Source organism: Calonectris borealis, chromosome 7, assembly GCF_964195595.1.
Source record: "Calonectris borealis chromosome 7, bCalBor7.hap1.2, whole genome shotgun sequence".
NCBI classification, from domain to species: Eukaryota; Metazoa; Chordata; class Aves; order Procellariiformes; family Procellariidae; genus Calonectris; species Calonectris borealis.
In genome coordinates, this window is record NC_134318.1 from 26,408,094 (window position 1) to 26,423,904 (window position 15,811).

At 34.9% G+C, this 15,811-nt stretch overlaps 1 protein-coding gene across 10 annotated transcripts in view; it reads left to right on the forward strand.

The window, feature by feature from the left end:
* The window catches only part of IDE (insulin degrading enzyme), a 144,275-nt gene that overhangs the window by 101,171 nt on the left and 27,293 nt on the right, over positions 1 to 15,811 (forward strand). For 8 of the 10 annotated variants that reach the window (XR_012674303.1, XR_012674304.1, XM_075154752.1 and 5 more), the window contains exons 16-22: positions 1,581 to 1,691; positions 3,744 to 3,864; positions 6,180 to 6,271; positions 8,606 to 8,717; positions 9,802 to 9,969; positions 12,784 to 13,056; positions 15,125 to 15,186. Coding sequence is in view for 8 of the 10 variants with exons in the window: in XM_075154752.1 (XP_075010853.1) it covers positions 1,581 to 1,691; positions 3,744 to 3,864; positions 6,180 to 6,271; positions 8,606 to 8,717; positions 9,802 to 9,969; positions 12,784 to 13,056; positions 15,125 to 15,186 (939 nt within the window). In the remaining 2 variants the exon portion in view is untranslated. The remainder of the gene's footprint in view (positions 1 to 1,580; positions 1,692 to 3,743; positions 3,865 to 6,179; positions 6,272 to 8,605; positions 8,718 to 9,801; positions 9,970 to 12,783; positions 13,057 to 15,124; positions 15,187 to 15,811) is intronic. The other 2 variants (XM_075154748.1, XM_075154749.1) reach the window with 1 other exon arrangement.

Below are 15,811 nucleotides of genomic sequence, written 5' to 3' on the forward strand. Positions count from 1 at the left end.
TCAGCTTCTCCTATAAGACTTATGATAGGAGATTTTAATAGTCTCTCTTGAAGTTCTGTTTATTAACCATCATTTTATACCAAAATGCGTGTTGAAATTTCCTGTAGAAGTATTATTTTCCAAAGCATCTTAGTAAGAGAATATACTGTATATTGTTTTTACATTTTCTGTATGAAAGAGAGTGCTGCAATTTCTTTTTTTATCCAACGCAAATCTCATTTCCTGGTAGCATTCACTTAACTTACTGCAAACATGGATATCTATTCTCAGTTTCAAAGCTTGCTGATGTTTCCATGGTCAGAGTTAATTCCTTTTTTTTTTTTTTTTAAAAAAAAAGGTTGTGTGTGTAATTTTCTTCATTTTTAGTCACAGTTTAGAAGTTTAGAGTTATTTTAAATGTCTGGTTTTTGTAGGGTCTTTATATTCTACTGTAAAGATTCTATTTTTGCATATTAAAATCAGTTTACTCCATTTTGATATCTGGGAACGTCTAATATTCTTTTCTATATTGTGAGAAGTTTTATAGTCAATAGATGTAACTACAATGTTTATACTTTAAGCAAGGACAGATGCTACACTGAAAACAATCACCCATGGTGACTGTTGAACAGCTTGGGTTCGTACGCTAATTTAGGATATCAGCCTTTGTCATAAATCCATTTATGATAGCTTTTTCTTCAAAATTCATGGTTCAGATATGTTTCATGAACTATAGAAGAAAAAGTCCTTTCTGCTGGAAAGCAGGAATTCACCTGACCTGTGTGTTGGTTTGTGTCCTAAAATTTAGTTTTACCCTTAATAATTAAATTGCAGAAATCCAATTAAATTCCTGTTTCAAGATACCAAATTTTGAAGTGTTCCCCCCCACCCCCCAAAGGCCTTCTAAGGCCTCTTTTTACTAGTCAGACTTTCTATAGGTTGATGCAATCACATAGTCGTTTTTAAGTTTCTATGTTGTTTTTTTAAATTACCAAGTTTATTTCATGTATACTTTCAAAAAGATGTGTATGATCAGGCTAATATTACGATTGTAGACGAACAACCTTGGTGTTTCAGCCCAGCACCATCCTGGTTATAAATTCTGCTGCTGTTGACAGTACCCCTTTTCTTGTAGTACTGCTTACTTCCACTTACATAAAATATTTTTTTGAGCAACAAGATAAACATGAAACAAGTCAAAATGGAGAGAATATTTAAGAAGGCTGTGAATCTGGATTTCATTACTAAAATGAGAAACCTAGAGTAAAACTATTTCAGTAGTCCAAATGTACAGTTAACTGACTGTACTCAATACTTGAAGTACTCAATAATTAAAAAGCTGTATTCTGAGTACCATTTGCTTACATCCACATGAAATGACATTAATTCTCTGCATTCGTAATTCCTGGGCAAATATGCAATATTATATTTGTCAGTTAGGTATCTTCTGATGGTTAAAGGGGTTTTATTTCAGAATGAGTTAATGTTGAATTTAGAGTAAGTGTTGAAAAGTGTATTGTTCATTGAAGTATACAAGACTTGGTAATTGTTTTATTCTTTTATCTTCCACATTTAAAGCAACTTATGCGCTTTTTCCATAGCTTTCTGTAAAAGGTTATAATGACAAGCAACATATCTTGCTTAAGAAGATCATTGAGAAAATGGCTACTTTTGAGATTGATGAAAAACGATTTGAAATTATCAAGGAAGCGGTAAGCTACATGAGAAATTTACATGAGTAATTTAAAATTGAATGCATTGACTTGAAATGAAATCTGAGGGCTGATTATTCATGGAAATACAGAGTGAAATTCTGCCTCATTGGGACTGCAGAAGCTTTTTTCTTTTGTCTTTTTTGTGGCCATGAGTTCTCCGGAGTGTTTATGTTACATTCTTTGGTTAAAAATAACCAGCCCTGGAATCTTCTTTCAGTCGGTCTTTCTTATGATTGATCAAGGGATTGCAACTCGCTTTGATAGGAGTAGAAATCTAAGAAGGGGGATGGGGGAGGAAATCTTAACTTTATATCCTGTTTTACAATTTGGAAAGGCCCCAGTGGGATGTAGCCATAAAAGAAGGGGAAAATGGATGAAGGGGGAAAGGAAGTGTTGAAAAGATTTGCAACATTTCTTCTTCCCAGATGTGAAGAGGAGCTCTGCTCCTGGGCCAAGATCCTTTGGTGCAAAAGTAACCAGCTGGTTAAGTACATGCTGACTTCTGGAAGTCTCACTTCCTAAATTTAATGACTGATCTATATATATGGAATGTAAGTCAGATTATTTTTATTTTTAGCTCCTGAAGTAAGTTTATGAACGGTGATTATATTTGCTAAGCCAAACGATACAGAATTGTTATTCTGGTGCTTTCTTTAGAGCAAGACAGAGGTAAAACAAAGGGAATGAACAAATTAGGTATTGGCACTCACAACAATGACTTGTGGAAGTATAAATGAGTGCACAAGGATTAGACTGGTGTTGGGGAACAGGATGACTTCTGGCCCAGAAAGCTTGCAAACAGTCTGCAGTAGATGAGAGAGCTAGGGCTGCAAGGAAGATCACTCCATGCTTGCTCTAGTCTTTAGTCCTCTGCTGCTGGTAATTTTTGAACAGGTGACTGCCTAGACAGACACCAGGGCCATCTTTAGTTCATTACTATTTAGTAGGAAATTCTAAGCAGGTGGACATAAAGCATGATTTATTATAACAGCACTTTATTTAGGGTTCTGTGTACCTAAGATACATTGTCTGCAAAGTTTTAACTGGATGTGACAAATGTTAAAGTAAAAAAACCCAACCCATAGGTCTGTGAATGACCTGTTTTGGATGATTTTCTTTTAGTTTAAGTTGTTTCCCTGATTGTCTTTACAGTTCACTTGAACTTTGTCTCTGTATTATGCATGTTTTGTCATTTTATAGACCTTTGTTACTTAGGCCTTTTGTGTATGTAAAATAAGAACAAAATACAAAAAAGTCAAGTCAGCTGGGGAGATTGCAGGTTTTCCCCTCATGTCTATACCTAACAGATAAGGGAGATACCAGCTTCTGGCTTCTGTTTGGAACAGCTGCAAGGATGCAGCCTCAGCAATTTCATGCTCGCTGTTTCTCACTCGTGTGCCCTGAAACGAGTTACTTTTCTCCTGTACTGGAAATGATCCCAGCTTGCCAAAACTATTAGTTTGCATTTTCCAGTTCCTTTGGTAGAAGAAAAAGGTTTTGCTTATTTTGTAAAGGTGCAGCTGAACTGGAAAGGCATTTCTTTTGGAGAAGCTCACTGATTCTTCTCTCATACCTCCTTTATCCAGGCAAAGAATGCAAAGAATTTCCCAGATGCTCTTGTATTTTTCTAACCAAGTCAGCCCAGGGAAGCAACTGGGAGAAAAATACATTTTCTATTAGCGATATTCCCCCACTCCGCCCCTGCTCAGTTATCATAGAATGCGTATTTCCTGGGTAGAGCAACTTGATCTAAATGCTTATTTAGGTCTAACTGCGATAATTTAATTTCCAGTCATTAATTTTATGGAGAAGTTTGATTTCATGCTCATTTCAACTATCGTAATGGTTACTGCTTAATGCATAGGCTCAGAAGCCTACATTATTACTAAGGTAATTTAATACAATTTTTTAACAGGTCTAACAAGCAAAAGAATGTTCTTGACATCTGAAATGTATCTCTTTGATGGTACACAAAGTTGAGAGTACAAGCTTAATATTTTATGTTTAGAAATAGAGTTCTATAATTTGAACTTATTTATTTTGTTTTAGTACATGAGATCGCTTAACAACTTCAGGGCTGAACAGCCTCACCAGCATGCAATGTATTATCTCAGACTCCTGATGACAGAAGTTGCTTGGACCAAAGATGAATTAAAAGAAGCTCTAGATGGTAATGTTCTGCCAGTTGTAAACTTTATTATTTTTATTTTTTCTTATGGAAAATGTCTTGTTACTAAACTAATTAAGGTACCTATTTTGAACTCCGCCCATTATTCAAGTGAAGCCCCTGCAGTGCCAGACCTGACCTGATGCTGGTGGATGTCGATGCCTCTGCACTTGTCCTCCAGTTTATAGAAAGTATAGTATTTCAGGTAAAAGGCTTCAAATAGCAAAACTTGCAGGTAAAAGTTCAGGCAAAACTTGAACGGCTTTGTGGACATGAGCCTGGGTATGGTGAATCCAATGCTTAACCAACACTGCTAAAATCATTTGGCTCTAGTTGACATCTTGCAGACACATTGGAGTGTATCTGTGTTGTACTTCCCGATGTGCATACTATTTTGTATGCACAAAATTATCAGGGAATCCTAACTCCTATTTCTGTACATAATAAAGAACTGTAGATAATAAAGAAAAAAGACATAATTTCTGTAGATAATAACAATAATAAAGAATAAAGAACATTGTGGTTCTTAACAAAGAGCAGGTGCCCCACTATATTTGGAGGAAGAAGAAATTCCAAATTAAGAGATTTAATTGATTTTAGTAATAGCTGAAGAACTCTCCCCTACCTGTATCTTACTGTGTTACAACAAAAGGCTGTTACTGGGACAGTTTGAAAAATATCTTCTAATATCTTCTTGGAATACACCGAGACATTCTTTTCAAGAAGAATATCTGGCTTTTGTATTTACTTGAGGGGGTGGGTTCAGAATACATATCCATAGTTGTCAAAGACTGACACGTACCATACGGTTTGAAGTTGTGATGCTGAAAACTGCTTCATTAAGATAGAGTCTATAGATGCCCTGAGCCAGCTGCACAGGGGTGTGTTTTTTCTACAGGATGGCTCCAGAATAGAAATATAAATGTATAGTTGTATAGTTTCTTGAATGACTGTAGGTATCTCTGAGATTAGCAGTGGTGCCAGTGCTGCCTGTAAAGTCGATGACAAAACTAACACTGATTTTCATGGCAGTGGGTTCAGCTATATGTAGGTCATTCTTTTTTTAATGACTACTGAATTTTGAAAAAATAAGAGATTTTCTGTTCCATGTGTAAGTTGTCTTTATAAGATTAATGCTACTGTATTCAGCATAAGAATGGCTAAAAAATGGAATGCTGGAAAGGAATGCTGTCTACTTAGCACTGCAGGATATCTGCTTGAAATACAGGGAGTTTATGCGTAATTTTTTTTTCCTCTCTTTTCCTCTCTCACACTCAATGTGACCATAATCTTTTACACTATTAATAAGCAATTCTAGAGACAAAAATTAAGGTTAGGGTTATGCAACAACAAAAAGTTGATTTGGAATCAGGGAAAAATGTGGAAATGAATTTTTTACTGGTGGTCAGTTACCTCTTTTAAGAGAGGGAAAGACTGATAAGCACGGTATAGGATTTTCTAATACAAATCACAAATCTGTTAAGGTATGCATCCCCCACGGAATAACTGAGTGACCCCATAATCTTGATTGTATTTGTCTTTTCAAAACTTCTGCAAAATACACGAGTATTGTTAGTTTTTATTTTAGTTGAGAAAATGACAAAATGAGAAATTAATGGATTTGGTGACATAGTGTGGGTATTCTTGTAGTGTCAGGGAATTAAGAATGGAGATGTTGACTTTGGGATGAACATCCCATCCATTCAACCATCCTTCCTTTCTTATTCCATTGATTCTATATGTTAAACTATACTTTGCATTATATATGAAAACTGCTTTACAAAGACAGGCTAGCATAGAATGTGTGTGTATGTGTATTCTGGAATATATTGCAAAAATGCTTTTCTTGTGTATTTTTTGTTACAAAGATACTATCAAAACACCATATTTAAGTTGAGGTTCTTTTTTTAGTCTAGATGGTAAATGCACAATGTGTTTCTCAGGCGTTATAAACTACATGCTGCTTGTTTAGTTAATAACTAAGGCTTTATCTTGGAAGACCACCTGAGTAATGGCAACTGTTTTCTCTGGAGAATGGATGTTTGTTCAGCATAATTGGAGAGGTGGCTTTTTTTTTTTTTTCCTTTTTGGAATCTGGGTCAGACGGTATGTGAATTCTAAGTGAAACAAACTATATGATGAGTGCTGCTATTTAGACCTGGAAACTTTCCAATGTTGCATTTTTAAGGAGAGATTCACTTTTTCATGATGATGAGTTTCTCCTCCTCTAAGAAACGCACCATATCTAATGATGAGTTAGGTACTTCTTAAATCAATTACATGCATTTTTATATTAACGGTCTAAATATCTATTCTAGATGTCACTCTTCCCCGCCTCAAGGCCTTTATAGCTCAACTGTTGTCACGGTTACACATTGAAGCTCTTCTCCATGGCAATATAACAAAACAGGTTGGTGTGATACTTTCTTTAATAAAACAATTTTTATTTAAAAGCAGCATAAAAAATGGAAGACTAGTTTAATCTTCTCAGATCTTAAAGCAGTTTTGCCAAATGTGGTTTCATAATTTGACTTTGTACATTTTATCTTTATGGGAATATCATAGTGTCATTTTTTCCACTTTAGATTTATTAGGCTAAGTGCTGCCCTTGTATTGCTCTTGGAAATTTAATAAAAAACAACTTATGATCTAAGTATTTTAAAGTCTATGTTTTGTGTCATTACTGTGATGTGATCAAGCTGCATAAGGAACAATGTGCTGCAGATCCTGCTTTTCTATTTAAAAATTTCAGGCTAACTAGCAAAGATTTAAGAATCCAAGATCCTTCCAAATGGAGTACTTTGCACAAAGCTAAACAGGAATGGTGGGCCATAAAAAAAATAATTGTCAGCTCTTAGTTGTGTCTTTTTGGGAATAAAAATCAGAAAACGTTTGTTCTGTCTTCCATTAAAATAGTAACGGTTTGTATTTGCATAGGAAATCTAACCAAATATTTAAATATATGTACTAATACAAAATGTAGTACCTTTCTTGTATATTTTTGCATTCTTTTTTCCTAGGGCTGGTATAGCAGCTGGTATAACATATTTTTATGTTATACCAGCTCTGTGATACGTTACTAGCAGGAGATGTTGTAAACACTGCTAGTGACTGCTGAACATATGGAAAAGAAAGTTAACTAGTAAGGAGGGGAAAAACAAAAAGCTGAAGGACCCAATAGCACTGGATGCACAAAGTTTTCTTTTTCAAGGTTGTCTCAATTTTTTTTTTTTTTTTAATTTTATAGAGTATTTTTCATGTGGAGAAACGTAAAAAAGTTTCACTTTTTTCCTTCCTTATTTCTTACACATTTGTATATGAAAGTCAGTTCCTTCTGAAATATAACTGAATGACCACATTTTTTAGATTCCATGATGATGCAGTCATAGCAGAGAAATGCATTCTTTAGTTGGCATAATGGGTGGCTATTGAAGAGTCCTACAGCTAGAGAACTGGGAAGAATGTACTGTTAAGCCTGTAGCTGGGTAATGTTTAGAAATGATCCGCAAACCTCCCTGAATAGATGTGGGTAGGAAAACTTCTCTGTCCTTCAGTGCCCGTGATGTGATCATCACTGACAAAGCTCAGAAATTTTAACCTGGCTCTAAGAATTTTTTCCAACTAAAATTACATCAAAATTTACATACTCTTGTGACACCTTTCAAAACTGAAAAATTTTTTAGTCAATCTGTACTTTTTGAAAATTAGACCTGTCTAGCTGCTTAAAATTCCCATTTCTTCTTGAATTAATTTCATTCTGATATTTATTTTTTCGCTGTTCCTTTTATTTATTTGCTGCAAGTGGATGAAGAGTAAACTAATCCTGTTCGAAACATCTGTCTGAACAGTTTTGTTGTAAATAGTTTGCTTTAATATGGTGACTTGATTGGAAGAACATACAGTATTTTTCTCTAACCTTTCAAACTGTGTTTTGTTAGACCTCAATCTTTTTTGTCTTTGATATTGGGTCGGGTTTTCAGGAGGTGTTGGAGAGGGGCATGTGTTTATTAAGTTTTCAGACCTTTTGCATGTTTTTTATAAGATCGCTTGTGTTATGAGTTTGTGGCAGCGCAGACTTAAGAGATTTTGGCTTTCAGCCAAAACTGCTTTGTAGCAAGTTACTATAATTTCCAGTATGCAGGCTACAAGAACACATAACCCTTAACAGGTAAAGCTTTTGAAGTTAAATCCTTGAATGAAGCTAATGATTTTTAATTTTTTTTCACTACTTATGATTTTTTATTATTATTATTTTAATCCATCAAATAAAAGAAAGTATCCGGGCAATGAGTCCTCATACTACCAGCACGCCAATGGAATGCATGTTTGAACTTAACCATTAATTTGTTTTCTTAAAATTCCATCTGATGAGGTGTCATTTGGTTTGCAAACATACATTGTAGGTATCTTGTTTTCAAACTTTGAAAGATGAGTACATCAAAGTGGTGAAGGGAAAGGGAAAAAAAGCCCGTTGAACTTTAATTTCAACAGCATTGGGGAGGAGTAGAAGTAGTTAAACATGTAAACAAGATAAATGTAAAAAAAAAAAAACCACAACAAAACCCTCGCCCCCCAAGGCCCCACTTCCTCTCATCTACTTAACTTCTGCTGTATTTTTATTAAATTACAATATCGCTACTTTCTTTTCTCTCATGTCACCATCAATAATTGGAAAGTCTTACCCTTCTGTCAGGTACAGAATAACTAATGATTGTTAAAAATCCTCTTATGTTTTCTCTTCCAGGCTGCGTTAGGAATTATGCAGATGGTTGAGGACACTCTCATTGAGCACGCTCATACAAAGCCGCTCCTTCCCAGTCAGCTAGTGAGATACAGAGAAGTGCAACTTCCTGACAGTAAGTTAAATTATTTATTTACATTTTTTTAACACACATTAAATTGACATTCTCTGTTTGCTATTGGCATTTTAAAATGAATATTTCTCTGTTGCTAGGAGTTTGTTTCAAAATCAGCCTTACTTCAAATTATTTTAAACTTTTAAATTTAAAAATATAATTAGGATGTGGTTTTGTTAATAAAATTATACACTAATGTATCATCTTTCTGGTATACTTGAAAATGAACTTGATTTCATTTTTTATCTGTGTATGTGAATTGGACTTCTTGGGGGTTGGAACTAGATGATCTTTAAGGTCTCTTCCAACCCAAACCATTCTATGATTCAAGCCTAATTCACTCGGTATGATTTATGGAAATAAAAACCCTGTCCCACTCTCTGCTACACATAGTATACACATTTGAATAAGCACCATTCTTTGAACACTTTTGAGTTTTAATTGACCATTCAGTGAAGGATTGTCCTAAATGACTCTTGCTTTTTGAGAAAAATAAAAGCTCTTACACAAGTAACTTTGTTTTTTTCTAATACAAATTCTTTGGTCTCATAGTGTTTGTGTATGATTTTACTTTTACAAAAAAATCTTTTATATAAGAAATGAGGTTCAAGGAATTGCTGGGAGTTACACAGGAATTATGACATACGTAGCTATACAGCCAAAGCCAATTACCCATAGCTGATCATCAGCCTGTGGAAACTGCCATATACCAAAGAAGCTGTTGGTATTAAATGCTGAATTATTTTTAATGTTCATAAATGTTTCTGACAAATTGTCTTTAGAAACTATTTACAGTAGAGGCAATGCAGAATTTCACTCCAGTTCCAAAAATACTTGCTTGAGGAGAAGCAGCCAGTTTCAATTTACTTGCTGATATGCTCAAGCTATGGCATTTCGATGTGTTAAAATAATCTTATCTTTACTTGCTTCATGAAAAGTATGCTGTTAGTGGAAATTCTGCTTTAACAGTCTTAAACCATTTATTGCAATTCCATTCCACCAGTGATAGACCATTATCTTTTTAATTGTGGACAATAAGAATGTACATTTTTATGAACTTAAATGTTTTAACTTTGTCTTTTAGGAGGTTGGTTTGTATATCAACAGAGAAATGAAGTTCATAACAATTGTGGTATTGAAATATATTACCAGACAGACATGCAGAGCACTTCTGAGAATATGTTTTTGGAGCTCTTTTGTCAAATTATCTCAGAACCATGCTTCAATACTTTGCGCACCAAGGAACAATTAGGTAAGTTTTCCCATAGTGATTATGTGTCTGTATACACACATGCATGCATACTCACTCATTTACATGAGACATGATGAGGTGTTCTTTCCCCGCTTAGTGAATGCCATTTAAAGGACACTTGGTAAATGTAAATCATTTTAACTGCTGATGACTCAAAGGAATGTTACTGTGCATGTACTGTAAATTGAGAAGAAGCAAGTGTAATTTTTAAGATGTCTGAAATATTTGAAACCAGCTCTGGCTTAAAAAAAAAGTTTGATCACTGTACAGAAAATTTCAGATCTCGAATTTTTGCCAAAAGGAGATGAGATCAGTTTCCTAAATTTTAGATCTTAAAGAATCAGTAGTAGTCGTTCAGTCTTCCCTGCTTGTGATCCTACTTCCAGGTGCACTAGATGATTCACAAGCCCTACCTTAGGAATACTGCTGTAGGGGTCATGGTAAGCTGCCATGCTAAATACATTTCAGGCTTTTTAAGAATACAGCTGTTCACCAGTAAGTACAAATAGTTGTTACATGAACCAGTAAGACTGCGAACTGGTCAGGTTATTACGAACAGGATAACAAGGAGAGACAGAGAGTTTGCATGACAGTTTGCATGATTGAAATACTGATGATGAAGAGTACAGTTTTTCCACAGGTGAGAGGCAGGGAAATGTCTCAGGGTGATGACTATGAACTACCAGGGAGATCAGGCAAGATTAGACTTTTTGTGAGCAACTAGCAGAATCAGCCATACCACATTGATCATAGGGATTTTAACTATCTAGGTATCTGTCGAAAATAGGGCAGGACGGAAGTTATTTAGCAGGTTTTTGGAATCTGCTGGTGGCAGGTTTCGTATAGAAGTTGGAGGTAACAGCTAAAGAAGAGGGGGGGAACCAGTGAGGAAGAACTGTGTGAGTATGTTCAGCACTTGCGTAACTGCCCAATGATACAAGTTCACAAGATTTAGGAGGGAAGATGGTAGAAATACCAGCGAAATTCAATAAACTTCATGGAATTGTTAATAAGATCTCTGAGAAAGCTAAGGGGAGAAGTTGTTCAGGAGTTAGCAGTTTGCTAAACAGTAGAAGTAGTAATAAGAACTCATTCAATAAATACTTTAGCAATACAAGAAGGAGGAAGAGAAAAATTGTCAATGATGGGAAAAAAAAATGTCAAAATGTTTTAGGATGGCTTTGTTAGTTTTCACTTAAAATGTCAACTGTGACCAGATGATTTCCAAAACAAATACCAGTGATCAAAGTCCAAGGCTTTGGAAAATAACAGATTAAAGGTTGTTCAGGTAAATTAGAAGCTTTTAAAGAGTTCAGGCATGATGAACTCTACATTGCGTTAAAAAAACCCAAAATTATGAAATCCTGGAATTAGAAATCTTATAACTGAGAATTTGTGGATGATAGTTGAGGTACTGGAAAAATAAACATGGGTAAATGCTGTGTTTCCTTGAAAAAGGAAAGAGAAGAGCAGGGAAATTACAGATCAGTCAGCTTAATTCTAATTCCTGGAAAATACGGAATACGTTATTAAACCAGTTCTGAACTCATAGAAGATAACCGAGAGACTATTACTGGACAAACTCAGGTCAGGCTAACCTAACTTTTTTTTATAGAAACAGAGTTTGGCTGTATGGATGGAAGTGGTGATGTCATATGTCTCCTCTTGATAGTATGAAAGGCGCGTAACATTCTCAAATGAGTTAGAGAGAGCGCCTAGGTGGAAGTGCTACACATTTGGATGCAAGACTGTTCGGAGAGTGATGACTGGAGAATAGATAAGAATAGTTCATTAGAAAAATGGTGTTCTACAGAGCTGTATTGTGATCCAGTGCTATTTAGTATTTTCATCAAAACTCTGGATGATAGAAGAGTGAATATACTTAATAAATCTTCAGATAATGCTAAGCTGGGAGAGGCTGCAAGTGTGTGGGAAGATAGAATTAGGATTCAAAATTAGTTTGATACTTTGGAAACATGACTTGAATGAAGATAAGATGCAATTTGGTAGGAATAGTTTGGCAGGAATAATCAATAGCACAGATACAAGCTAGGAAGCAACTGGCTAGGTAGCAGTTACATAGAAAACAATCTACAGGTTACAGTGGATCAGAAGTAGTATGTAAATCAGCAGTGTCATGCTGCTGTGTAAAATTCTGGGATATATAAATGGGAGCTTCCAAGATGCACACACAATAATACTCCTATATTGTTCAGGTAAGGGCTTTGAAATACTGTATCCAGTTTTGACATGAGCATCAAGGAACAGTTAGAGGGCTATAAAACAACATATGAAAGACTGAAACGTGACAGATTTGTTATTAAAAGCGGGGAAGAAGACTGAAAAAAGGCTTGGGTATTCAGATAAGCAAAAGCCGCAACAGAAAAGAAGGGAATAATATTTTCTTTGTATCTAATTGATAAGATGAGAAATAGTGGTCTTACATTGCAGCAAAGAAAATTCAGATTAGACGTTATGAAAAAATAATAATGAGTTCCTAATGTTGAGTCTAATGAAGCACTAGACTACAGCTTAATTTCTGGTTACTTAATCCTGATGACAGAATTCCTTTTATTCTGTCTTGGTCTGCCTCATCTCCTCCTTGCCCCTCCCCTGAACTGATATTTACCTCAGTGAAATAAAGATGTTTTAAAAAAATATGGTTGCATATTTTGAAAACCTGCATTATTTCGTTTATAATACAGAATTAAACTTAGCATACAATTGCATTCCTGTCAAACTTGCCATGTTTGGCAAACTTAATGCTGTTACAAGGGATTTCTTTTAATTTGTGACTATTCTTGTTTTGCCAAGGTTACATTGTGTTCAGTGGTCCACGTCGGGCAAATGGCATACAAGGACTGCGATTTATTATCCAATCTGAAAAGCCACCGCACTATTTAGAAAGCAGAGTTGAAGCGTTCTTAAAAACTATGGAGAAATGCATAGAAGACATGACAGAAGAGGCCTTCCAAAAACACATCCAAGCTTTAGCAATTCGTCGTCTAGACAAACCAAAGAAGCTGTCTGCAGAATGTGCTAAATACTGGGGAGAAATCATTTCCCAGCAGTATAACTTTGACAGAGGTAAGACAAATTATGATTCCTCATTTGTGGAGCCTGTACTATCACTGCTGTGGGAGCCATTAGTAATAGAGGATAAATGTATTCCCTGATGTTTACTTGATGGGGATTGGCGAATGCTTCATTGACCTTCCGTTCTTTCCCTTAAGGCTCGGTGAGACATAGAGCAGGTCAAGGATTGAAAGTGGTTTGAATGCAAATGTTGATGTCGGATCAGCTCAAATTTCTTTCTGTGATGTTCAGATGTCTGTATAACATATGTGCCGAATACTTGACTGAGATGCATTCAAATACAGTTTGACGTTTCTGACAGTGCACACATTCGTATGAACCCTATTGCTCTTCCATTGCACAGTTCTTTTGAGGGAGCGATGGCAGAGGCAACAGCAGGTATCTTAACTAACATGTGACCTGTCTCAGCTTAGAGTAGGCTTGAAGAAACACTCATTTTTTTGTTTTTTTCATCCATGATACTTTGAAGATTATGAGCTTGTAGAAGACCAATTGAGATCCAACTTCTAGTGTTATTACTGAAAATGGATGGACATTTATTTACATTGTGATCTTACATAGTATTTAGGTTGTATTTTTCCCTTTTTCATCATTGATTGAAGATTTTTAATCCAAAGTACTGAGGTATATTAGTAATACAGTTTCTAACATTAGAAAAAATGTTTTAGGTAGAGATCAGCTTTTCCTCACGTTTTCATGTCTCAACTCTTATTGACAGCTATAATTTTCCATCTTCCATGCATAATATGCTTCCTACATAAAACTCACTCTGTATCTTGTGACTTCTCTTCTGTTTTACATGCACAGTATTGGCCTTCCACAATAGCAAATACAGTCTTTTTGGTCAACAATGACTAACTGAACTGTTTTAATAGTGAAGAATTTTGAATTGTCATTTAGCTTGGTCTCAAGAGAATGAGAGCTACTGACAAGGTTTCATGCCTGAGTATAAGGAGTGGCATAGAAACTTGTACCCTCAAGTACATTTTTGTGTCTGATGAAACACTTTAATTTTTCTCTGCTTTAAGTGTTTCTGTTTTTGCCATACTTGGATATATATTATCTCTCTGGAATTTCTTACTGCTAGCTGTAGCCATATCTTTCATATCTAAATCCCACTCAACTTACTATTTCCCTTGACTTTTATATCTCTAATTCTCCTCTACCCACTAGTAATTTTATTTCATTAATGATTTTAATATGACTAGAATTGTCAAAATCAGAAATTCATATTCCAGCCTTAAGAAGTGAAAGAGTTTTTTCTTTAGGTTTTTACATTTTTATTATTATTGCTTTTACTGTTTTACTTCATTTTAAAATTTTCTCCCAAATGTCACCTACTTTTCCAAACTGTTTTGTTGATTTTTTTTTTTATTTCCTCCGTGTAGAACTTCATATTAATTACTTACAACCTGCCTCACAGACTTGTTAGCTACGTATTTGTTCTCTTGTACACATTTTTTTCTTGATCTTCCTGCTAACCCTAAGAAAAGGAAGCATGCCTACAACAAATAACATTCCTGCTTATGCAGCAATATATTACATGATTAGTTCATTACAATTTAATTTATATGAAGTGATATAGCTACTGAGACACATTGTCCCCAGATATCTTAAAGGTGATTATTCCCTAACAGGTATAATGTAGGCACCATTCCTTACATTTATTTAAAAGTACATCCTACCATCCTGTTTCCTAACTGTGCATAAAGCCATCTATAATCAGTCTGCATTAGAAGTATGTAACATTGATTTGAAGATAATATACGGAAGTAGGCATATCTTTTTTAGCTACTGAATAACATACAGTGCAATCAGTATTCTTCAGACATGCATTTTTTTAGTGAGTCCAATCAAATGAACTTACTGAAGTATAATTTTCTGCAAGCTTCCAATGACACTTTTAGTGATGCAAGTATTAGCTTGAAAGAATGAAAAGCATATCATTTGCAGTCAATTACAGCATCTGAATTTGAAAGAAAAATACTTTGAATAAGTAGTGTGCTAATAACCAGCTATGATTTGCAGACTTGTCCTAATTTTTACTATTGTTGTGCAGATAACATTGAAGTGGCTTATCTAAAGACTCTGACCAAGGATGATATTATACAGTTCTACAAGGTAAGTTAGTCATGTAGTTAAAATCTTGCTAGCAAAGAGATGTAGATATAACTGGATGTTATTTGTGTGAACTATGAAAACATATACTTATGCCTGTTTTAGGTAGATGATATGATTGATGCAGATACCTTAATAATAATTTTGTTTCCTGAATCTTACTTAGTTTAATGGCAGCTAGCATACTGTAAAAATCGTGGAGAAGGATTGGGTTTTCTTGTGGGTTGTTTTGTTTTGTTTTTTTCTTCCCCTCTAACCAGCTCTTATTCTCCTCTTGTCTCATTTATAGTTTGTTTCGGAATAAAAAACGTGCCACTCTATGACCAAGCTTGGCCAAAGTTGCAAATTTGTTCTTTCATGTTTTTTTCTTCAACTAGTAAATGATTCAGCTTGTTTTGTGTGCATGAATTGTGAATGAAACAGATCTTTTTAAAGCTTGTTCACTGTAAATCAACACTTTTTTTTCTCCCTTTCATAGTTAGGTAGAACAAAGGAACAGCTTAATGATGCAATAATTGTACATTGCAACTCAGCATGAAGTTGCTAGATAGGTATCTAGTATAAGCAATTGAAATACTAGGGAGTCTCGTCGTGTGTCCCCCTGCCCCCTGAAAAAAAAAAAATTGGG